Source organism: Sinocyclocheilus rhinocerous, unplaced genomic scaffold (assembly GCF_001515625.1).
Source record: "Sinocyclocheilus rhinocerous isolate Xijiao unplaced genomic scaffold, SAMN03320098_v1.1 scaffold1307, whole genome shotgun sequence".
NCBI lineage: Eukaryota > Metazoa > Chordata > Actinopteri > Cypriniformes > Cyprinidae > Sinocyclocheilus > Sinocyclocheilus rhinocerous.
The window spans coordinates 666,320-689,788 of NW_015631048.1; the positions used below are offsets into that span (position 1 = coordinate 666,320).

The 23,469-nt window shown below is 39.2% G+C and overlaps 1 protein-coding gene across 1 annotated transcript in view; it reads left to right on the forward strand.

Moving 5' to 3' along the window:
- Positions 1-23,469, forward strand: part of LOC107741161 (unconventional myosin-XVIIIa-like) — a 44,268-nt gene that overhangs the window by 11,522 nt on the left and 9,277 nt on the right. Inside the window, exons 3-35 of the mRNA XM_016553770.1 lie at positions 5,064-5,151; positions 5,240-5,346; positions 5,435-5,611; positions 5,693-5,903; positions 6,072-6,214; positions 6,299-6,399; positions 8,234-8,297; positions 8,386-8,530; positions 9,172-9,183; positions 9,486-9,650; positions 9,737-9,827; positions 10,461-10,653; positions 11,109-11,195; positions 11,552-11,693; positions 11,770-11,929; positions 12,540-12,726; positions 12,859-13,054; positions 13,145-13,254; positions 15,266-15,331; positions 15,682-15,810; positions 17,269-17,412; positions 17,826-17,915; positions 18,153-18,194; positions 18,247-18,274; positions 18,372-18,499; positions 18,689-18,843; positions 19,856-19,979; positions 20,106-20,306; positions 20,850-20,960; positions 21,047-21,151; positions 21,234-21,380; positions 21,483-21,596; positions 23,294-23,410. Of these exons, the coding sequence (XP_016409256.1) occupies positions 5,064-5,151; positions 5,240-5,346; positions 5,435-5,611; positions 5,693-5,903; positions 6,072-6,214; positions 6,299-6,399; positions 8,234-8,297; positions 8,386-8,530; positions 9,172-9,183; positions 9,486-9,650; positions 9,737-9,827; positions 10,461-10,653; positions 11,109-11,195; positions 11,552-11,693; positions 11,770-11,929; positions 12,540-12,726; positions 12,859-13,054; positions 13,145-13,254; positions 15,266-15,331; positions 15,682-15,810; positions 17,269-17,412; positions 17,826-17,915; positions 18,153-18,194; positions 18,247-18,274; positions 18,372-18,499; positions 18,689-18,843; positions 19,856-19,979; positions 20,106-20,306; positions 20,850-20,960; positions 21,047-21,151; positions 21,234-21,380; positions 21,483-21,596; positions 23,294-23,410 (4,080 nt within the window). The remainder of the gene's footprint in view (positions 1-5,063; positions 5,152-5,239; positions 5,347-5,434; positions 5,612-5,692; positions 5,904-6,071; positions 6,215-6,298; positions 6,400-8,233; positions 8,298-8,385; positions 8,531-9,171; positions 9,184-9,485; positions 9,651-9,736; positions 9,828-10,460; positions 10,654-11,108; positions 11,196-11,551; positions 11,694-11,769; positions 11,930-12,539; positions 12,727-12,858; positions 13,055-13,144; positions 13,255-15,265; positions 15,332-15,681; positions 15,811-17,268; positions 17,413-17,825; positions 17,916-18,152; positions 18,195-18,246; positions 18,275-18,371; positions 18,500-18,688; positions 18,844-19,855; positions 19,980-20,105; positions 20,307-20,849; positions 20,961-21,046; positions 21,152-21,233; positions 21,381-21,482; positions 21,597-23,293; positions 23,411-23,469) is intronic.

Sequence of the window (23,469 nt, forward strand, 5' to 3'; positions counted from 1 at the left end):
TGTGTCTACTTTGTGTTTGACAGGTACAGGAATCAGTGTTTAAAGCTTGCCGGACAGCCGTTCCTGTGTGTGTGTGTTGGTTACTTCACATTGTGGCCTCTTCACATGTGCTCTATTTATAGTGAATGTTCTGGTGTCATGACAGTGTTGCCTTAAATTGCACTTTCACTTTCAGACACGTTGCTTTTGCATTACAAATCTGCTCTTTCAGCATTGTTTTTTCAGTTCATGTGAAGCTCGATTCACATTATTTTATCTGTATACTACAGTCAAGTTTGAGTTCCAGCTCTCTCATCTGTCATTTACTCACCCTCATGTCATTCCAAATAACAACTTTATTTTCAGTCTTCAGAAGACTTGGAATATAACACGAGTCATATGAACCACTTTCCATTGTCATTTTAGAAATTGACAGCCCCACATGTCATTCACATTCATTCAGAAAGGAGTGACCAATATAATTTTCAAAAAATTACACATTGAAATTAGAACTGTCATGCTGAAAGCCTAAATAATGCTCCCCGCTTTATGTTTACTCCATTTAACAGATTAGATGTTAATCCTTATTTCTTTTCTTGTAGCTATTCATTCTACCCGTTCACCGCAGGGTCCTAGTACCCCCAAAACTTCAATCGGAAAGACTGTCTGCATTTAACCGATCCTGTATTCTGTCTCTCCGCAAACCAGCCTTCCTCTCCTCCCCTTTCCTTCCCTCTCTTCTCCTGAACTGTTTCATCATGGCCTTCTCATCTCGTTTCTCATTTTGGGAGAAAAAGGAAAGTACCGTTTTCTGCTGTTTGTTTATTCATTTATTGTCTGTTCAGGACAGGTGACATAGAACCAGATTTTTCTCCAAATTAAGATAAATGATTGTTTGGTCAATATCATACAGAGCCCTTAAGAGGACACTGTGATGGAAAAACTATGACATGGGAGGAAAAAATATATTTCATTGCTTTTGCATTCGCTTGCCAAGCGTTTGCGTTCTCCCTCAAAAGTGTTGGATTCCACCAAGTAGCTTTGCATTCAATTCGCTTGCAAATCTTTTGCATTCTCTTAGTATTACTTTTCTCTGGAAGAACCTCCCTTGCTCACATTCTAATTAGTGTTAGTGTATGTATATGAGAGTTTAGCTGTACTGGTTTTTAGTAACTAAAGACAGAGGTTAATCTTCAGTCTGAAAGATGGATAAACTGTATATCGAGAGAACAGAGAGAGAGAGCAGGGTCAGATGTCACATCAAGAACAATGTCTCAGGTTAGAGCATCTGATCGTTGTTTTAACTTTCCTGTCTCTATCTGCCTCCCTTCAGGTGAAAGATGAAAATGTCCCGGGTGCAAAAAGCTCGAATGTAAGTGTTTGAGCAGCGTTTGCATTACTGCATGACTCGGATTTCAGATGGGTGTCTGTTCTGAGATCAGAAGAGATTACATCTCCCAGAACTCTGCATTTGTTATTGTGGCTGTGGTTTACTTTAAAACACATCCTGTGTGTTTACTTCACGTATATCATCAGGAGGTGCTAAAGATGGGGTTTGTTCAGAAAATGGTGGTCTTTTTCTTTTAGGACAGCTGTTTGCTTCCAACCTCGTACTTTGTAATTACCGTATGAAAGCAGTTCATCTGTTTAGTCACTTCATCCAGATTAAATTTAGTAGATGAAATTGAATGGAAACAGGGTGAGTAAAAGTAACTTTCTAAACTATCCTAGAGTCCTAAATGCTCAAATGTGAATATTAGCAGGTGTAAAGATCATTTTTGCACAATAAGGTGAGAGTGACTGTATGTGGATGTTTGTTTAGAACTGTACTGCTGCTGTACTCCAGTGGGTGGGGCTTGTTGACATCACACCCTTGCCCTTTTTGTCCTCCAATCACTGCTGTAGTGGGAGGGGCAGCTGGAGGAAGAAAGAGAGGGAAGGAGCATGAGAGGGATGCTGAGCTAAGATTGTGTGTGTCTGAAGCAAATGTGTGAGACGTTTGCAAGTCATCATGGAGGCACAGGGCTGGAGGCCTGTCCAGCGCTCTCAAAGTGCTGCTGTCAATTTCAGTGTCCCAAAGAATGCCGTGCACAGCTGGAAGAGCACCAGTATCATCACCTTCAGGATAGACATGAAGGTCTGTCTCCACATAAGAGCTCATTCCTAGTATATAGTATAACTAAATATGCACTTTAATTTGTTATTTTATAGTGTGAAGTGATTGCGAGGTCTTTACAATACTCCAGGTTCTGAATTGTGTAGTGTGAGAGAGAGACTACCAAAGATTTTGTGGTTGATCCTGTAGAGTTGTGTTTCAGGGCTGTGAGCCAGTGTTATACTGCAGTGACCTTAATTACTGGGTTTATCTGTTAACCTGCCTGACTGTGCTGAGAAAAGAACTGCAAAGTGCCTGGCCATGTGGAAGCAGGAGTCTTTTTCAGATGAACTTTCAGTACTTGCAGGTGGGCTGGAGAGTGTGAAGACCCTCTGATATTCAGAACGGCCACCCATCTGTCATCATTTGGGAAATCCAGGAAACTCTGGAAGGTTGTTGCTTGTGGAATTATATCGAAGCTATTGTGAACCTCAAAATAGTGCTATTTTTTAAGTTACAAGGGATGTGAACTTTTACCTTTAGTTCTTGCTGCTAGTGTGTAATTTCATAGGTTTTTTTCTTTCTTTTGTGGTGACCTGCACGTGTGCGTTCTGGGTTGTGTGAACAGTCGGAGAGTGAGAACAGTATGAGTCAGTCTCAGACAGCAGTAAGTGGCTCAACCGAGCGACGTCAGGGTGAACCATCAACAGCGGTGAATCCAGAGCGGCCACTGACTGTAGACCAGAGAAGCAGCGACTCCATGAACGGACGACATGGCAGCTTTGAGTCTGACACATTGACGAGGAGAGGACTGAACCTGGCACACAAAGCAGGGTCAGAGGAAACGCCTTTGACAGCCACTTCAGTCCCCAAAACAAGCCGTCCACTGCAAGCTGGCAGCTCTGTGGATGGAGATGCCCTCTCTGCTGGGTTGACCAGCCTAATGGGCCGTGCAAGGACTAAAGAGCATCGCTCTCGCTTGAGAGCTGCCGAACGCAAAGAACCTCAAGAGGAAAGCAAAGAAAGGCTTGGTGAAAGCGAGACCCCCTCAGAAGAACCCCAACCATACACACATGCAATCAGTCCACCTCCTAGACTTGACCCTCTTGCCCCTCCTGTTGGCTTTTTACCTTCTAAGCCAAATCCTCTTACCCCTCCTGCTGGATTCCTTCCAGTCGCCAAGCCTGATCCATTGGCTCCACCTGCTGGTTTCATTCCAGCTCCTAAACCAAATCCTTCTACTCAACCTACACCTAAACCTGATCCTCTGGCACCACCGGCGGGATTCATACCAGCTCCTAAATCAAACCCTTCCACTCAACTTACGCCCAAACCTGATCCTCTGGCACCGCCGGTGGGATTCGTTCCCGCCCCAAAGCGAGACCCTTTTGCCCCGGTGGCAGGATTTATCCCCAAGCCTAAAGTTGACCCATTAGCACCCCCTGCAGGCTTTATTCCTGTACCACGGTCTATTGCTGTACGAAAGCCAGAGGTACATACTGCATGTGTTTCTGAATGCTTTAGTAATGCATGTTTGCTCAGCAGGCCAATGTTGTGAAACTCTGCAAGGCTCACTGCAGAACTAATATCTTGCCATAACTCATGTCAAATTCTTTTTCTCACCCTTGCATAAAGACTTTGACTGCTGTCTCACTTTAACCCTCTGAAGTGGATTGAAGCAGTAATTTAAGCAGCTGATGCTTGCAAAATGCCTGCAAGAATTCAGCATGCTGGAAGTGACTTTTTTGATTCTTGAGATAATTTTCTAAAGCACGCCATGTCTGTTGACCCTTCAAATGGCTTTAAGTTGAGGTAAAAATTATTGTTGGCTGCAGCCGTGACCACATATCAGACTATTATTGCATTAGTGCTGACCATGGCAGTTGCAGACTTCTTGAATACTTGTAATGTGGTGGCTCCTATCTCACTAGTTTTTGGCATGATTGTAGACCATATGCTTGCGTCGTACTGACAAGTGCTGTGTCTATGAAGGTGAAGGAGGTGTTAAAACCTTCTGCGGCTCCTGCTGGAAAACTTCCATCCCAGATTTCCACTATTGCCAACCAACAGGTGTGTCCCACCACTGCCAAGATGTTTGTGTAGGACAATGGTGTTCAGCTGTGAGAGTTGTGTGTTGCCTGAAAGTAGATATGTGGTTAGTTAAATGTATTCTGCATCATTGGCGTTTATGTCTCACTGCTTATTTCCAGATTTGATCGGTGTTAACAATTGTTAGCAGTTATACTATTGTGTCAGGCTTGGTCTTGCATTGGTTTCAATGTTAGCATCAGGTGGTTTGATAATAATCACACTGCTGATCCTGGTCAGGACGACTTAAGACTCTTCACTGATCCTTTTTGATTCCATCTATAGGGATCTCCAGTGATGCCCACCCAAGGGAATCAGGTGCAGAAACACCTCCCTTAACCTCTCCCATTTCTTTTTCTTTTTCTTTCTTTCACAGTTCTCATATGAAGTGTTTTATTCTCCTGTTAATTTCTGTTAAGTCCTTTGAGGATTTGTGTATTTATGACTTTTTGACTCCTGCTCTCTTGCTTTTCCCGGCCCTTCGCAGGCCAAGGCAGCTGAAGATCCTGTGGCTATCCTGCAGGCTGCACATGAAGCTGCCAGTCTGTCTAAGGTCTGGCTACTGCATTGCCTGTGTGTAATTTTGCTTATGGGTAAGCTTAGTAGAGTTTCGTTGTGCCATTGAAGGAATCTTATCACCTCAGAGCTCCTGTTTGAACCAAAGCACATTTCCCATTCAAATTCTACTTTGGTTGGTTAGTGTATAGACTTCAACCTGATATGGATTGCTCTGCGGTCTTTGTTTGTAGCACCCACTTCTAAAGTCACACCTATCTGTCTCTGTCACAATTAATCTTAAACAGAATGAAAATCTGAACTGAATCACAATCGGTCCGTGGACTGGAAACCTGTATTTTTTTTCATGTTCTGTGATGACAATCTCTCTCACTTCCTGCTGCAGGTGAAGACGGAGGAGCAGCTTGCTGCAGAGAAGGCCTGGTATAACACTGAGAAAGTCTGGCTTGTCCATAAAGATGGCTTCTCTTTGGGTTAGTGAAGTCATAGTTCATTACTTCTGTTATGATCCGAATACTCATGTCCAGTTTAAGTAAATAAATATTCATTTTGTTTGTATAGCTACACAGCTCAAGACAGAGATGGGTTCTCTCCCAGAGGGGAAAGTGAAGATCAGACTGGAGCATGATGGGACAGTACTGGAAGTGGACGAGGATGATGTGGAGAAGGTGGGCGGAGTCATTGTCACAAACATGTGACATTACTTATGCAAAGCCAAGAGACCTGTTTAATTACTCTCATCTGTCTGTCTGTCAGGCAAATCCTCTATCATATGATCGAGTGGAGGATCTCTCCTCTCTTCTGTACCTCAACGAGTCCAGCATGCTTCACACCCTTCGTCAGCGCTATGGTGGAAACCTCATTCACACCTATGCTGGGCCAAATCTTCTGGTGATCAATCCTCTCAGCACCCCTGCCTTGTACTCAGAGAAGGTACGAACTTCACACAAAGTCTTAAAATTACCTCAAAGTTATGGCAGAGAGAGATGGAGTGACATAATCTGTTTATATCAGGTGATGCAGATGTTTAAGGGCTGCCGGAGGGAGGAAACAGCTCCTCACATTTTCGCTGTTGCTCAGTCGGCATATCATCAGCTGCTGACCACACGTCAGGATCAGACCATCGTGCTGCTGGGCAAGAGTGGCAGCGGAAAGACCACTAACTGCCAGCACCTGCTACAGTACCTGGTCACCATCGCAGCCGGCAGTGGAAAGGTGTACTCAGGTGAGGAAGACGAGGAGGACCCAATATAGACCCACTCTCCTTTTCAGTTTTCCTAGAGTTCATTTTCACTTTATTTTTAATTTTAATTCAAGTTTTTTATATGTTATTGAATTTGTTTTAATAAATTGTTATTTTTATATAACGTTATGAACTGTCTTCTCCCCACAGCTGAGAAATGGCAGGCAGTCTACACGGTTCTGGAGGCTTTCGGGAACTGCAGTACAGCTATGAATGTGAACGCCAGTCGCTTCTCACACATAGTCTCTCTTGACTTCGACCAGGCAGGACAGGTGGCCTCTGCCTCTGTTCAGGTAGGGTACAGCGAGGGCAATTACTCATAATTTCTAAAGACATTGGGGGATTTATCTCTGATTTGCTTTATGTCTTGCATACAGACCATGTTGCTGGAGAAGTTCAGAGTGATCAGACGACCAGAAGCAGAATCAAGCTTCAATGTGTTTTACTATCTGATGGCTGGAGCAGATGCAGCTCTAAAGTAAATGAGAGACTATTACGCTGTAAAAAAAAAATCTATATCTACCTCAATTTAAAAACTTGTTCAGTTGAAGATCAGTTGAATTAAAAAAATTTTGTTTCATCTTGTATCATTGTTGACCTGACTTACAGGTCATAATTTTTTTTACAGTGTATTAACCTAAAAAGCATGCAAACTAAATGCATTTGTCTTGCATAAATCTATCCAGCCACCTTTGACATGCCATTTTGTAATATTCTGGCAAATATTTGACCCTGGACCACAAAACCAGTATTAAGTGTCAATTTTTCGAAATTGAGATTTATGCATCATCTGAAAGCTGAATAAGCAAGCTTTCCATTGATGTATGGTTTGTAGGACAATATTTGGCTGAGATACAACTGTTTGAAAATCTGGACTCTGAGGGTGCAAAAAAATCTAAATATTGATAAAATTGCCTTTAAAGTTGTCCGAATGAAGTTCTTAGCAATGCATATTACTAATCAAAAATGAAGTTTTGATATATTTACAGTAGGAAATTTGCAAAATATCCTTATGGAACATGATCTTTACTTAATATCCTAATGATTTTTGGCATAAAAGAAAAATCGATAATTTTGACCCATACAATGTATTTTTGGCTATTGCTACAAATATACAGGTTCTGGTGAAGATGGTTGTGTTTATTATTTTATTTATTTATTCATTTATTTTTTGTGTAGATTCATACCTGAAGTTTGCATCACAGGTTGCTTTGGACAAAAGGTTGCAAATCCACACTCAGAATGAGTTGCACGGAGCAAGGCGACGCTGGGAAGTTTCTCGAGAGGTTGCTGGAGGAGTTTCTAAACCCGCTTGGCACAGAGGATCCGCTTCCCGTCACTCCACTTAGCCGCAAAGTCACTATGCAGGAGGTGAAGGGAGAGAGTCTGGATCTGGGCCTGCGACTGCTCTCAGCCAGGTTTGTTATGTTCATATCATGTAGGTCAGGGGTTTTCAATCGCTCCGGTGCCACGGATCCCCATATATGATCATCCTCGAGTAAGGGACCCTCATTCTATAATTTAAAAGACGGCTATGTGCTTTAATATATAAAGACGAAATTTATATTGAGAAAAAATTACATTATAAATGTGTATAAAATAATATTTGGAGAGAAATTCTATTCACTACTGTACTGTTATGTATTATTTATTAAAATACTATTATATGTATTATTATTATATTATATTGGTATTATTATTTATTAATATATTGTTATTTTAACCATTTTTATTTTAATTATTAAAACAATATTTTATGTATTTAGCTAGATCTTTTTTATTACTTATTTATTATTTGTGACCCTGGACCACAAAACCAGTCTCAAGTGTAAATTTTTCGAAATTGAGATTCCATTGATGTATGGTTTGTAGGACAATATTTGGCTGAGATACAACTGTTTGAAAATCTGGACTCTGAGGGTGCAAAAAAATCTAAATATTGATAAAATTGCCTTTAAAGTTGTCCGAATGAAGTTCTTAGCAATGCATATTACTAATCAAAAATGAAGTTTTGATATATTTACAGTAGGAAATTTGCAAAATATCCTTATGGAACATGATCTTTACTTAATATCCTAATGATTTTTGGCATAAAAGAAAAATCGATAATTTTGACCCATACAATGTATTTTTGGCTATTGCTACAAATATGCCCCAGCGACATAAGACTGGTTTTGTGCTCCAGGGTCACATATATTATATATATATATATATATATGCTTAAATAGCAAATATAGTATGCAGATTGAGGTCAAAGCAGGAAACATGTACAGATTAAAGTTGACCAGCTAATAGAATATTATGCCTTTCAGGACTGAACTTCATTTTAATCACTTTGCTGAGAACAGCGCATTCGGGCTCCTCCCTCACTCAAAGGTAAGAAAAGCCACATGTACCATCATTAGACACACATTTAATCTTTTTTTATCTGAAAACAGTGTATCATATGTCAAATGCTCTGTAGCCTGAGGACAAGCAGAAAGCCGCTCAGCAGTTCACTAAGCTACAGGCTGCCATGAAGGTCCTGGGCATCTCTGCTGAAGAACAGAAAACCGTGTGGCTGATCTTAGGGGCCGTATACCACCTCGGTGCCGCTGGGGCCACCAAAGGTAAAGCTACCGGCTCCTCAAGTGTCTAAACCAACACTAAATGTGTGACACAGTAATATACAGCATACAGCATATCTGACTGCACAGTGTGTATTTTAAAATCTGTCCACTAAGTGTCACTAGAGTCTTTCCAGTCATGTTACTGAGAAAATGTTTAGACTTTATGTGCTGTTTAAGCTTTAGTGTGTGTGTTTGATGTCTAAAAACATTTGTCAGTTATCTTCAGTATTGAACGGGATTGTCCATCCAAATATTCAGTCATCATTTACTCACCTCATGTCATTCCAAACCTGTATGCATTTCTTTTTTCAGCAAAAAACAACATTTTGAAGAATGCGGGTAACCAAACAGTTTCAGTTCCCATTGATCCCTTTGTATTTTTTTTTGTCCATACAATGGAAACCAAAACTGTTTGGTTACCAACATTCTTCAAAATATCTTCTTTTAAGTTCCACTAAAGAAAGAAAGTCATATAGGTTCAGAACATGAGTGGAAGTAAATGACAGAATTGTAATTTTGGGGCGGACTATCCCCCTAATCATGTTTCTTTGTGTATAACAGTTGTTGTTTGTGTTTTAACCATTGTAATCATGTCTTTTTATTGCATATTGATGTTGCATGCTGTCCCCATCATAACACAGAAACAGATGCAGGTAAATGCAGGTCTCTATCTTTCTGTTTTAGACTGAAGGCAGGTGGTTTTATTATTATTTTTTTTTATTTAGCATCTTAACAGAACTGTGTGTTCATCTTTCATCTGCCTTTGTGCTTGTTTCCACTCTGATGTCGAACGCCAGAATGAAAATGTTTGTTCTCTTTGATCATCAATCCGGGAGATGAAAGTTTCTCCTTGTTCTCTGGACACTTGACTACCTATTGTAGTTCACCATAATGTGACAGATGTTTTGTGGTAACACTGCTTTACTTTTGTGAATGTGGCTTTCTGACCCCTCAGCAGGCCGAAAGCAGTTTGCCAGGCACGAGTGGGCACAAAAAGCAGCGTATCTCCTGGGCTGCACACTGGAAGAGCTGTCATCCGGCATCTTTAAAATGCAGGGCAAGGGCACACTTCCCCGCTCCTCAAGTGTCCGACAGAGTACGGATGATACGGATAGCTCAGGTAATGTTTGTTTCGTAACATTCTTAAATATGCGATAAATGCTTCTCTGTTTTATGTCTTAAAAAGTGTTTTTGTGTGCGTTTCAGTGTCTAAAGCAACAGCAGCTGAGTGTTTGGAGTTCATGGCGTCTGGTTTATACTCTGAGCTTTTCACACTCATTATCTCTCTCATTAACAGGTAATCGGTAACCGGTGATTACCTAGAGCAACATGATTTATTGAATAAGAGATGCATTCTGATATCTTCTGTAGTGGTCGACCGATATTGTTTTTTTGACAGCCGATGCCGATATCTTGGAAAGGGATCATGCAGGTCACATGCACACTTCACAAGATCTCGCAACTGGATTCGACTAAGTTTGCAAGGTTTGTGAAATTAAATGTTCATTAGACATTCAAAGATTTGTTTAAATGATGTAAATGCGAATTTGCTGAATGCTGACGGCAAACGAGAAAGTATTATAATGTTTGCCTTTCTATTACTAATAATATAAAAGCAATCGTTATAATACTTTTTGTATACATTTTAATTCCTTTGTTTAACCGTTCTATCTGATTATTAGACAGACTTCTATCCATATTAGACAGAACTATTAACGACGACAGCAAACAAGGAGAATGTGAGCACTGTGTGCTCAGGCGCTGCCGTTCTCAGCGCCGTCAAAATAAAATTCAGGCGCGCCGTCAAAATAAAAGTCCAGCCCCGAACGCATCGGTCAAACAGAAAAACTTATCGGCCGATGCCGATATTTGAAAAATGCCAAATATCGGCCGATATATCGGTCGACCACTAATCTTCTTCTACTTTCAGAGCGCTGAAGTCCAGTCAGCATTCTCTCTGTTCTCTGCTGATTGTGGACACACCAGGGTTCCAGAACCCTCGTCAGGTGAAGAACCAGCGTGGCGCCACGTTTGAGGAGCTCTGCCATAATTACGCTCAGGAACGTCTGCAGACCCTGTTCCAGGAGCGAACATTCGTACGGGAACTGGAGCGTTACAAAGAGGTGCACAAAACACCCATAACCAACACCCAAACATCTACAGCTCGTTCTCACAATTCTTATTAAAACACTAAATTATATAGCTGTTTAAGATTACCACTACTTAATTTAATTTTAACTTTTTTATTGTATTTATTAGCAATTTGCCATTACTGGATGGGACAGTGGAGCAGTGCACTACTGCTCTGAAATTTTACTACAACTAATTATAAAAAGAATGCAATAAAATGTAATGCAGGGGTTGAGAATGGCTCTTTCAAAACTTGAACTACTTTTCACACAGAATCTTGAAAAACAAAGTTCATGGCACAAGATGATGCTAAAAATGATCAAGGACTATAATATTTTTATAGAAACTTTTTTAGGATTTTTGATGAATAAAAATTCCCTCACAGTTAGCATCTTTGCAAATTATTAATTATTTATTAATTTTAATAACTGCATCTGTCTTTCCATAGGAAAACATTGAGATCACATTGGATGACCTGGAGCCCAGCCCTTCTCGCTCAGTAGCTGTGGTTGATCAGTCCTCCAGTCAGACCCTGGTGAGACGCACTTCCTAAACAAGTCAAAACTGCTGATGTTTAAAGTTGTGTGATTGTGTGATTATTTTAATAAGAGCTCTGTGGATAATTACTTAATTTTATTTTCATCTAAGCATTTGTATTTATTACAAAAGACTTCACTTTTAAAGGCTGAAACTGGAAATGACAGAATGTCAATGTAGGGCACATTTAATCCTATATTAATAGTAATTAGTTGGCCGGTCATAGTTATATATGCTGCAGTCTTTTTAAAACGTGTTTATAAGTATCAGAACAAAAGAGAGAGATTGGTGTGTGTAGAAAATAAACTTCTATGACTATTTCTATGACAGTGGATATTAATGTCTGTGTTTCAGGTACGTACTCTGTCCCGGACAGATGAGGCCAGAGGTCTGTTCTGGCTGATGGAGGAGGAGGTTTTGCAGCCGGGAGGGTCAGAGGAAACACTCCTGCAGCGACTCTTAAGTTACTATGGCCCTGCAGAGGGAGAGAGCACAGGTCACACACATATACGTGCACAAACTCACACACTTACATTCTGCCCTAGACAGATTTATGCATTGTTTTTCTGCAGGTCACACAGTGGTGCTAAAAAGTGAAAACACACATCACTTCCTGCTCGGCCACAGTCACGGGACAGATTGGGTGGAATATGACACACACGGATGGCTGAACCTAGCCAGGTTAAATCCCACCCCCCAGAACGCAGCCAATCTGCTGCAGAACTCCCAGAAGTAAGAACTAGCCAAAACCATTTGCACTTGTCACTTCAGTAAATCAGTCAAAAAACATAGTTTTTTTTAATTCAAGAAGAATGACAAAATAAACTGACCGTTAGGACACCAGATTAGGGATGTGCCACCTTAAATTGATGTCATAAAAAAAATATTTTACATCTGAAACTAAAACTGCCAGTGGGCGGCTGCAATTCACTTCCTTAATGAGTCATTCAAATGATTCTTTGAAACGCCAGATTCATTCAGTCATTGAATCATTCATTAAACTGTTTTGTTCAACATGCAGATTTATTCTGTAATAAAGCACCACTATGTGTTGCTCAGATACACATTTTTCTTGACTAAATAAAGTAAAAATAAAATAATTAAAATATTGTGTGTAAAATCTAAATCAAAATGTTAACTCGTTTTTTTTTATTGATTAACATTTTGTAATTGTGCTATTATTCATGAAAACAGCAGTGTTTTTATTGCAAGTAACATACACGAGGTCAGCTTGTACATAGTTAAAACAATAAACATGTTATTATCGTAGAATATACATATTGCACACCCCTACAGACTCAAGTTTCATCAGACTCAAGTTTTCACTGGATGATATTAACAGGAAGAGCATCAGCGGGATGTTTGTGGGCCGCTCCAGCAGTGCTGCGGTTTTGACCGGCTCCATCGCCGGACTGGAGGGTGTCTCTCAGCTCGCCATGCGTCGGGCCACCAGCATGAGGAAGACCTTCACCACAGGCATGGCAGCCGTCAAAAAGAAGTCTCTCTGTCTTCAGATTAAACTCCAAGTGGTGGGTTTTTAAGAGGGTCCTACACCGAATACTCGTTGTTGAAAATCTTTCTTTCATGGAATTGTTCAAATTCCCTATTAGTTCCAAGAAATGGCTTAAAATACACATGATGTATTTCTCTTTTGAGTGCAGGATGCACTGTTGGACACCGTGCGCAGATCCAGGGTTCACTTTGTCCACTGTCTATTACCCCGAGCGGAGGTTCTGAGGGCAACAGGGTCCCCAGAGGAGAGCTGTGACCCTGGACTCATGCAGACAGATGTGGCTTTGCTCAGGGCCCAGATCCGTGGCTTCAAGCTGCTGGACAGCTTGAGGATTTACAGACAAGGTGAGAAGAGAGACTGATCAAATCCAATCAAATAGATAAAATCAAGTCCTCTTCGTTATTTCCTGCTGAATATCCGCATGATTTTTGCAGGCTACCCTGACCACATGGTCTTCTCTGAGTTCAGAAGACGCTTTGACGTTTTGGCCCCTCACCTGACCAAGAAACTAGGCCGAAACTACATCGTGAAGGATGAGAAACGAGTGAGTAACTATTTAAGAGAATAATGAGCATGAAAATAATAGAACAAAAGCTTTAGAAATGACTGAAATGAAGATTTGGACTCCTCTTGCTCTTGTGTGCCATGAATCCAAGACAGAATGAACTCTGGGTAATCAGGGCTATTGTGATGGCTTAATCAAGAAACCCCAGCTGGGTCTCTGACTTGATTCAATTTGCAGAACAGACAGAAAAAATGTAGTAATTACTCTGGGCTTTAGTGCTTACTAAATGCCCAAATGTACTGTAATTATCAGCTAGAAAAATGTCTCCGTCCAGGGGTCTCCTAATCTCGTTTTGGCCCTGTGATTGGCCGAGGGGAAAGGAGAGTTATATACAAAACCTTTGCACATGTGGCATGTACACAGCAGACAGGGTCCAAAATTAATACTCGCCAAGTGCCAAATGCAAGTAAAAATTAGCTTTGCCAAGTAGAGTTATTCATGAGTTGAATGGAAGCTTAAGTAGGAAATGTAGCATATTACATAATGGGAGATATAACATAAAATTGTAATTATGAGAAATGATTGAAGCCACAATAGTCATATTGTGATATATATAAAGTCATACTGTGAACATGAGATATAGTTGCAATTGTGAGTTGTAAAATCACAATTATAACCAATTCAGACACAATTGTGAGATATAAAGTCATATTGGGAGATATATATGTCAAATTGTGAGATACAGTCGCAATGGTAAGATAAGAATCACAATTATGAGAAGTTAAGTCACATTGTGAAAAATCATATTTTGAGAAACTGTACGATAAAATTGCAGTTATGATAAATGAGGTTGCAATTGTGAGATATAGTCATATTGTGAGATACAAGGTTATATTGTGAAATATAAATTCATATTGGAGGATATAACAATGGTGAGATATAAAATCACAATTATGAGAAATGAAGTCAATTGTGAGACAAAGTCATATTGTGAAATATAAAATCATTGGGAGATTCACAAGAAATAAATTCACTATTATATTTTATTTTTTACTCTGAGGCAGAAATTAACATGTTTATGACTTGTACAAACCTATGCTGTAAATAATAAACAGCTAAATAATCACATTGCCCCTAACATTTTAATGAAAAATAAAGCAAAATAAAGTTGCATGGCCAGTTTGAAATATTAACAGCTAGTAAATTAACAGGTGTAGCAAAAAAGTCAATTTTAGAGTCTGACCATCAGCTTTTCAGAGTAAAAAGAATACAGAAAGATGACCGTCCTCTTTTTGTGACACAGCAGAGAAGGTCAGTCGCGTTTCAAGTCCCAGAGGAAGTTGAAACGATGCAAAATTGGAAATCTAGAGAGACGCAGAGAGAAAGAAAAAGACAGAGGGATATGACTTGTACAAACCTATGCTGTAAATAATAAACAGCTAAATAATCACATTGCCCCTAACATTTTAATGAAAAATAAAGCAAAATAAAGTTGCATGGCCAGTTTGAAATATTAACAGCTAGTAAATTAACAGGTGTAGCAAAAAAGTCAATTTTAGAGTCTGACCATCAGCTTTTCAGAGTAAAAAGAATACAGAAAGATGACCGTCCTCTTTTTGTGACACAGCAGAGAAGGTCAGTCGCGTTTCAAGTCCCAGAGGAAGTTGAAACGATGCAAAATTGGAAATCTAGAGAGACGCAGAGAGAAAGAAAAAGACAGAGGGAGGTAGAACCGTCTCTCTGAGGAAAGGTTTTTGTGAAGCGATTCGAACAATGGCCCTTTGGTTGTCAGGGGCCAGCTCCCCCTATAGTGCTGTAATCTAGATGGGCCCTTTCAGATAGATCGAGTTCTCAAGACTTTTCCACATGAGAAAGACAGTGTCAGTGTCACGGTGAGGGCTGATGGTCGTCTGGACAGTTTGGGGACTGTACAGCAAAGAATAACCTGTGTGTGTGTGTGTGTGTGTCCAGTAGGCCTACACAGGGGTCAGCAGTGTTTTTGTAATGTACACTGTGTGAATTAGACATGACAGTGTGTTTGTCATTGCAGGCAGTAGAGGAGCTTTTGGAGTCTTTGGAATTGGAAAAGAGCAGCTATCACATGGGCCTGAGCAGGGTGAGTAACACACACACACAAGTTACTATTCATTTTATCAGTTCGGAAGCATCAGAGGATGAAGGTGAGTCAAACTTTGAACTGTATGCAGCAGATGATATGTCATCTGTATGTTTTTCCGTCTACTACTGCGTGGTCCGTCGGCTGGACGCAATAAACTCTCATCTCGGCGTGAGCTGCTTTGTTTGTTTGTGTCTTTCCTGGTTCTTCATGCCGTCCTAATCAGTATGAACAGACGCTGGCGCTCAACAGTTTAATCCCATCAGCTGGAAAACCACGGCGAGCCAAAAAAAAAAAAAAAGAGGGGCGTGTGTAAACAAGTCACAACTATGTTTGTGTGTGTCTGTTAGGTGTTCTTCAGGGCTGGAACAGTGGCTAAACTAGAGGGACAGAGGGATGAACACACCAGACAGAACATCACGCTGTTCCAGGCCGCCTGCAGGGGCTTTTTGTCTCGACAGGCCTTCAAAAAGAGGAAGGTAAAGTACATTTTCCATTTTGCTTCAGTCTTGAGCTGAAATTGCAATGTCAGTCCATCAGAATCTCAACATTTATTTCTCTTACACTACCGTTCAAATGTTTGGGATCAGTAAGTTTTCTTTTTGTTTGTTAGATTTTTTCTCTTATGCTCACCTAGGCTGCATTTATTTGATTAAAAATACAGTAAAACGAGTGATATTGTGAAATATTATTACAATTTAAAATAATTGTCTATTTTAATACATTTCAAAATGTAACTTTTTCCTGTGATGACAAAGCAATTTTCAGCAGCTATTACTCCATTCATTCATTCTCATATGCTGATTTTTTCTTAATATTGTTGATTAATATTAATATTTTTGTGGAAACATGATACATTTTTTGTCAAATGCTTAGATGAATAGAAAGTTAAAAAAAACAGCACCTTTATTGTCAACCCAATGCATCCTTGCTGAATGAAAGTATTAATTTCCTTAAAAAAAAAAAAAAAATGTACTTACCCAAACTTTTCAACTGTAGAATATATCAGTCCACTTTAAGAGCAAAACACATACATCAATGCACAGCATTGAGCAAGAGAGCATTTATGAAGGTGACGAGGTTTTATTTAAGCTGAAGCTAGTAATTTCTGCAACACTAGCGTCACCGAGCAGAACTGCAGACAAAAAACTACACCCGTCTCCCATTGGTCAGCCGAACAAATAGATCTGCCCCAAACTCACTCCATTTGTTGAGCCATTGTTGCTGTTGTTGTGCAGCACAAACAAACTGAAAATGTTTTGAAAGCACCACAGAATAAGTTTTTTTTACACGTTTTGAGGGAATTAACCTACAAATGACTTCGTTGTCTCTGCATATTAAACTATGGTAGAAAGTATTTTAATGCTGGAAAAAAAAACACACTTCTGCTTTAAGTGCTCTCCCGTTTAGTCTCCCTAGAATTAGAAGATCTCAAATTAATAAAAGCTCCTCTGAACACTTTCAGATCACGGCATGCAGTCAGACCTCTGAATAAAATCCTCTCAATTCTTCATAATGTGCATTTAATTAATTCCAATCGGATTTACAGTTTTGGTTTGCAAGTCTTTCTGTACTTTTTCAAAAATGTCATATCAAAGTCATACTGTGGCTTTTATGTTTGTGTTCGCAATGGAACATTAATCATTTCATGCCGCGCTGTTAATGCAACTGTCATGTCATTCACAGATGGAGATCTGTATCATCAGCCTGACGATTAAAGGAATAGTTCAGTCAAAATGAATATTCTGTCATCATTAACTCATCCTCATGTCATTCAAAACCTCTATGGCTTTTTTTACCCTTAAACATAAAGGCTGCTGAATATATGGGCCACTCTATTTAATATAATGAAAATGAATGAAGACTAGGGCTGCATAAAAGTTTTTCACGTAAACGTTCCCTTTAAATAAGCTAAAACAAATCTCTCTGTCTCTCAGATCCAGGATTTGGCCATCCGTTGTGTTCAGAAGAACATCAAGAAGAATCGTGGTGTGAAGGACTGGCCCTGGTGGAAGCTCTTCACCGCCGTACGACCTCTAGTAGAGGTTCAGCTCACCGAAGAACAGATTCGAGGAAAAGACGTGAGTCTTTCCAGCTTACTCTTTATTTCATGCCCTGGTTTGCTCGCTATGCAAAGCTTCTGTCAGTTTACAGTAGAGCTCGAAGGTTTATCTGTGTGTGTGTGGACGCGTTTGCCTAAAAGATGACACGATCTGAGGGCTTTTGTTGCATCAGCGTTAGAGCCGAGACTTCTCTTTGATTCCTGCTGCCATCACATCTCAATCCCAGCTCAAAGCATTAGCTTTAGAAATGCAACAATGCCGTCTGGCCCCTTCCTGAACTCACCTGAAGGCAGAAAGATCTCGCCTGATCAAAAGAACATCAGATCATATAATAGTAGCTCAACAAGCCTCAGACCAAAGATCGTCCTGTTCTTATCTAAATATTCAGTATTGTCTTTTGATGGCGATAAATGTTTTGTTTTGACTTGTAGGAGGAGATCATGCATCTGAAGTTGAAGCTGGAGAGGGTGGAGAAGGAAAGAAATGAGCTACGGCTGACCTCGGATCGTGTGGAGAGCAGAGTAAGAGAACCAAGCTTTTTATTTTATTTTTTTTCATTTTTGCTGTCCTGCTTGGCTCCTTCAAGAAAACCAGAGAGAAAATAAGAATGCAAAGGGTGTTATTTTTGAGTTAGATAGGCCGAGTGTCTCCACAAGTATTGACAAATAAATGTATTAAGTGATGTCTAAATGAAAATATAAAAATGCAGAAAGCCTCCACCATATTAGAAAAACAAGAGCATATGTGTGTTTATGTAGATCACAGAGCTGACGGCAGAGCTTTCAGATGAGAGAAACTCTGCGGAGCACTTGAAGCTGATTATAAAAATGCTTTATTTTGATAAGAATATAGCCGCTGGGATGGAAAGAGGACCGGATTGGTCAAAAACTGCTCTACACACACACACACACACACAAACAGCTCAATAAAACAACTCAGGAAAAATCTGTCTGTCTCTGTATGTTTGTGCATGTCAGGAGGTGAATGGAGGCTGAAATATGATCGTGCCATCAGAGACACAGAATTCACAAAGAAAAAACTCCAGCAGGAGATTGATGACAAGGTGGAGACAGAACAACAGAACAAGAGACACTTGGAGAGAAAAGTTAGTATAGCACAGTAAATAAACACATACACAGAGTGCACACACACTAGGACTGCTAACAGACTACACACAGTGTGAAATGTATCCAAATTCAAACTCTGCTACAATAAATGATACTCTGACGTTGACCAGCAACACTTCAGAATCTTTAGACTTTTATAAACTTCACCTTCCTGTCTCTCTGTGTAGTTAACGGACTTGCAGGCTGACCACGAGGAGTCCCAGCGATCAGTCCAGCAGCTGAAGAAGAAATGCCAGCGGCTGGCAGCTGAGCTGCAAGACACCAAACTGCACTTGGAAAATCAAGAGGGACGCAACCATGAGCTGGAGAGAAAGCAGAGGAAGTAAGAGCCAATCATACACACACACACATCTTAGTCTGTGTCTTCAGTCTCCTGCCTGGTCACCTGCTGGGGTCTGATTATAGAGATTTCTGATTATTGTTTACTCTGTGGTTGTTTGGGCCATATATTTACTGTTTGATTGTTTGGGCTGTTTGTTTATAATTTGACGTGCTTGTTTACTGTTTGATTGTTTTAGTGGTTTGTTTACTTTATTGTTTGGGCTGTTCTTTTACTCATTGTTTAATCATACATTTCGTTCAATAATACAGTACAGTAAACAATTTGTTATTTGATTACTATATGATTGTTTGGGCTCTTTCTTCAATGTTTGATTGTTTGCTGTTTAAGTTTGTTTACTTAATTACTGTCTTTAGTTTGTTGTTTAGTTAAGCTGTTTAGGCTGTTCATTTACTGGCTGACTACTGTCTTGAGTTTATCATTTAGTTGTTTAAGCTGTTCGTCTACTGTCTGATTACTGTCTTTTGTTTGTCGTTTAGTGTTTAGTTGTTTTGTCAGTTCGTTTACTTTCTGATTAGCTGGGCTGTTCATTTAAAGTTTGGGCTGTTTGTTTACTCATTGTTATTTCTAGACATTTAAATTTATTGTTTATTGTATGATTACATCTCTATTTGAGCTCTTTCTTTACTTTTTGGTTGTTTGCTGTTTGTTGTTTAAGCTGTTTGTTTACTGTCTGATTGTTTGGGCTGTTTATTTGAGTGTTTTGTTATTTATTTACTGTCTGATTGTTTGATCTTGGGGTTGGATTTGTTTATTGCTGACTGTTTTTATTTGTGTGTGTGTGTGTCTGTTTAGTATTTGGCTGATGTTGCTCATAACTAAAAACTTAGCACATCAGACTTCGAGCTGGAGCTAAATCTCAACATACTTGAGAATTCATGAGTAACCTCAGTGTACAGTTTATGCCTATGAGCACGTTATCATGTTGCTCTTGTCATACTGTGGTTGAAATTACATGTCTCAAAACCCATCTATCTTCTGAATTTTCTGGCAGGTTTGATGTGGAGAAGAACCAGTTTCATGAAGAACTACAGAAGGAGAGGAACCAGCGGGAGAAACTGGGCCGAGAGAGAGATATGCTAACTGGCGAGGTGTTTACAATCAGACAACAGCTACAGGTGAGACTAAAGATAGAAGAGTGTGTGTTGCTCTCTCTCGCATCCTTAAGCAAGACGCTTAACTTCAGGTTTCTATAATAAGTCTATGGTAGGTTGCTAATGACAAATTCATAATTTAACAAACAGGAGAAGGACACAGAGCTGTGTACGGTCAGTCTGAAGGTAGAGCAGCTGGAATCCGAGCTCCAGGATCTCTCCTCTCAGGAGTCAAAAGACGAGGCATCACTCGCAAAGGTTAAGAAGCAACTGCGTGATCTGGAAGCAAAGGTCAAAGATCAAGAGGAGGAGCTTGATGAACAGGCTGGAACCATTCAGATGCTGGAACAGGTACAAGCTAAAAAACGGCCAAATCAAAGATGGATTGTGACTCTGTGCTGTGTTCTGTTCAGAGCCATTGTTATTGTTAACTAAAACTAAAACTATTAAAAATCATTTTCATTCATGGAAACATGGAAGCTGAAATAAAGTAAAATTAGATGAAAATCTTAAATATAGTCTTAAGTAGAGTCTAAAAAGAAGCTGAAACTGAAATAAATATAAAAATTAAATAGAAATATTAAAAAATGATTTAAAAAAATGATGAAAATAAAGTTGGCAGGTTTTGCTTTTCCACCTTTCCGAAATGAACAATGTTATTTTAATATTATTTACATGTTATTATAGTATGTATTAATATATCAAATTTGCTTTTATTTTTCAGTTTTAATTTTAGTTCAGGTTTTAGTCATTTCATCATTATTTTAAATCATTTTTTAATATTATTAAAATAACATTGTTCATTTCGGAAAGGTGGAAAAGCAAAACCTGCCAACTTTATTTTTCAGAGGATATTATCAACAGTTAACCTTATCTGATCTGTGTGTTATTTAGGCTAAACTCCGTTTGGAAATGGAGATGGAGAGATTGAGACAAACGCATTCTAAAGAGCTGGACAGTAAAGATGAGGAAGTGGAGGACATCAGACTGTCCTGCAGTAAGAAGGTGAACAAACAGGATCTGAACACAATCAAATCACACAATTTGAGACCTCCATGTTTCCTAATGGCTCTTTTGAAATGTGTGTGTAGCTGAAGCAGATGGAAGTGCAGTTAGAGGAGGAATATGAAGATAAACAGAGAGTTCTGAGAGAAAAGAGAGACCTGGAGTCCAAACTGATGATGGCACAGGAACAGGTACTAACACAAGAGAACACAAATATTGCAGACAGCATACAATACTCAAGAAAGTATAACACAGTATTACACTATATAACAGGTTGGTCAGAGGGATGTAGAGACAGAGAAACGTCTCAGGAAGGATCTGAAGCGCACAAAAGTTCTTCTGGTTGATGCGCAGGTGATGCTGGACCACCTAAAGAGTAATGTTCCCAGCAAAAGAGAGATCATCGCACTCAAAAATAAGGTAGAATCACAATCAGAGCAGTAGAAATTACAATTAATGTCCCTCACTGGGAATAGAAAAGGACTAATTGCTTCATGTGAGCGTATGTTGTATCTGGTGTAGTTGGAGGAGTCAGAGTTTGCCTGCGCAGCCGCAGTGAAAGCACGCAAGTCTATGGAGCTGGAAATTGAAGACCTTCATATCCAGATGGACGACATCACCAAAGCCAAGATGGCTGTGAGTCATATTCTATTTTATTTGAAAACAGTTCAGTGGTCATAAACAGGACAAGTTTGAATGTTTTTTAACATGTTTGTTCAAACATAGAGTACATTTATTTATATATGATTGTTTGGGCTCTTTCTTTGCTGTTTGCTTGTTTGTTTTTAGAGTGTTTGTTTTCTTTATTGTTTGTCCTTTAGTTGTTTAAGATGTTTGTTTACTGATTACCGTCTTTTGTTTGCTGTTTACTTGTTTAAGCTGTTCGTTTACTTTCTGATTGTTTGGCGTGAATGTTTACTGTTTGATTGTTTTATTAGTTTTGTTCATTTTGTTTCAACAGTTCATTTGTTATAAACAATAAAAGGTCTTATACAACATTTATGACCTTTATGATATCGAGGAATTAACCCACATTTTCAGATATTTCACAAGTTTCATTTAATTCCTGAGCAGAAATTGTTTGGTTAATTATTATGCGAGTCATCAACAGCTCTTTTAGAGATTTACACAGGATAGAATATGCCATTCAAAACATGTGATTTACTACTTTAGAAAATTTCAATTTGTTCACCAGATTCGTTGGGAGAAAAATGTTAGTTTTGAAGCAAAATTCGTCTTTTGAGTTGAATAGAGCAGTAAATGTGTCAAAATTCATTCAAACAGCTGGGTAAAGAGAAATAAAGTGCTTACAGTTCAATCATTTTCCTGGTCAGGCTGATGGAAAAAAAACATTTAGAATAAATATTCCAGAGGGAAAAATTTAAACCTCCAGAGTCAGATAAAGAAACCCTGAATCATGGTATTGTAACCAAGCATGATGCGATAAAGCGTTAAATCCTGTCTCTTCCATGTTTATCTGAGTTTTTGTCCTAACCGACTGTGACTGTGACAGCCGACAAGACATTTTGACAGTTGCTTGGTTTTTATTCCTGCAGCGTCATGCTGTCTGGCTCCACCCACAGTTAAATCTGACACAAATCCTGACTCGCATGGAATTTTATACCTTAAATCTATTCTGATTTTGTCTTCACAATTTATCTTGGTGACGACAAAAAGAATGGAGATAAAATGAAAATCAGTGCAGCTATTCTTCTCTGATTCTTCCCCCATTCACATTACAGGCTCTTTCAGGACTCAAATGGCACACTTGGGGTGTGCATTTGATTTATTATTTATGAGGAAGAGGAGATGATGTCAAATAGAAGAGTTTAAGGGTATTATCTCCTCGTCACAGCCTCAACCAGAAATATGCAATTACTGTGTGTAATGACAGTATTTTAGACACTCTGAAATGCTACTCTAAAATCTTACACTAAAATGGCAGAAACATAGTTTTAAAACACTGAAGGCTGCTGTGACTATATTATGGGAAGTGATCCGTTATTAAAAGTTATGTTTTTTGGGTTATCTAGACAGTTTAGGGTCATGGAGAGCAGAGAAAAACAACAAAAATAATAAATTGCAACTATTTGATATGTAATAAACAGGTTTTTTTTTTTAAGAATTGAGAAAACATTTTGTTGTTGATGTAAAACTGCATCCAATCAAACTCTGCAGTATTTTGGTGTGGTGTTGATCTGTCACATTGTAGAAGCTGCCAAATCAGACAGATGCCAACATGGACAGGTTGCGTGGCATTTCCTCATCCTCAAAAACCATTAATAAAACTATTCAAGGTACTCATTTAACCCTGTCTGTTCTGTCTCCCTCAGTTGGAGGAGCAGATAAGTCGTCTGCAGAGGGAGAAGAACGACCTGCAGTCTCGCTTTGAGGAGGATCAGGAGGACATGAATGAACTCATGAAGAAACACAAAGCTGCAGTGGCTCAGGTGACCTCATATACATATATATATACACATATATATATATATATATATATACACATACA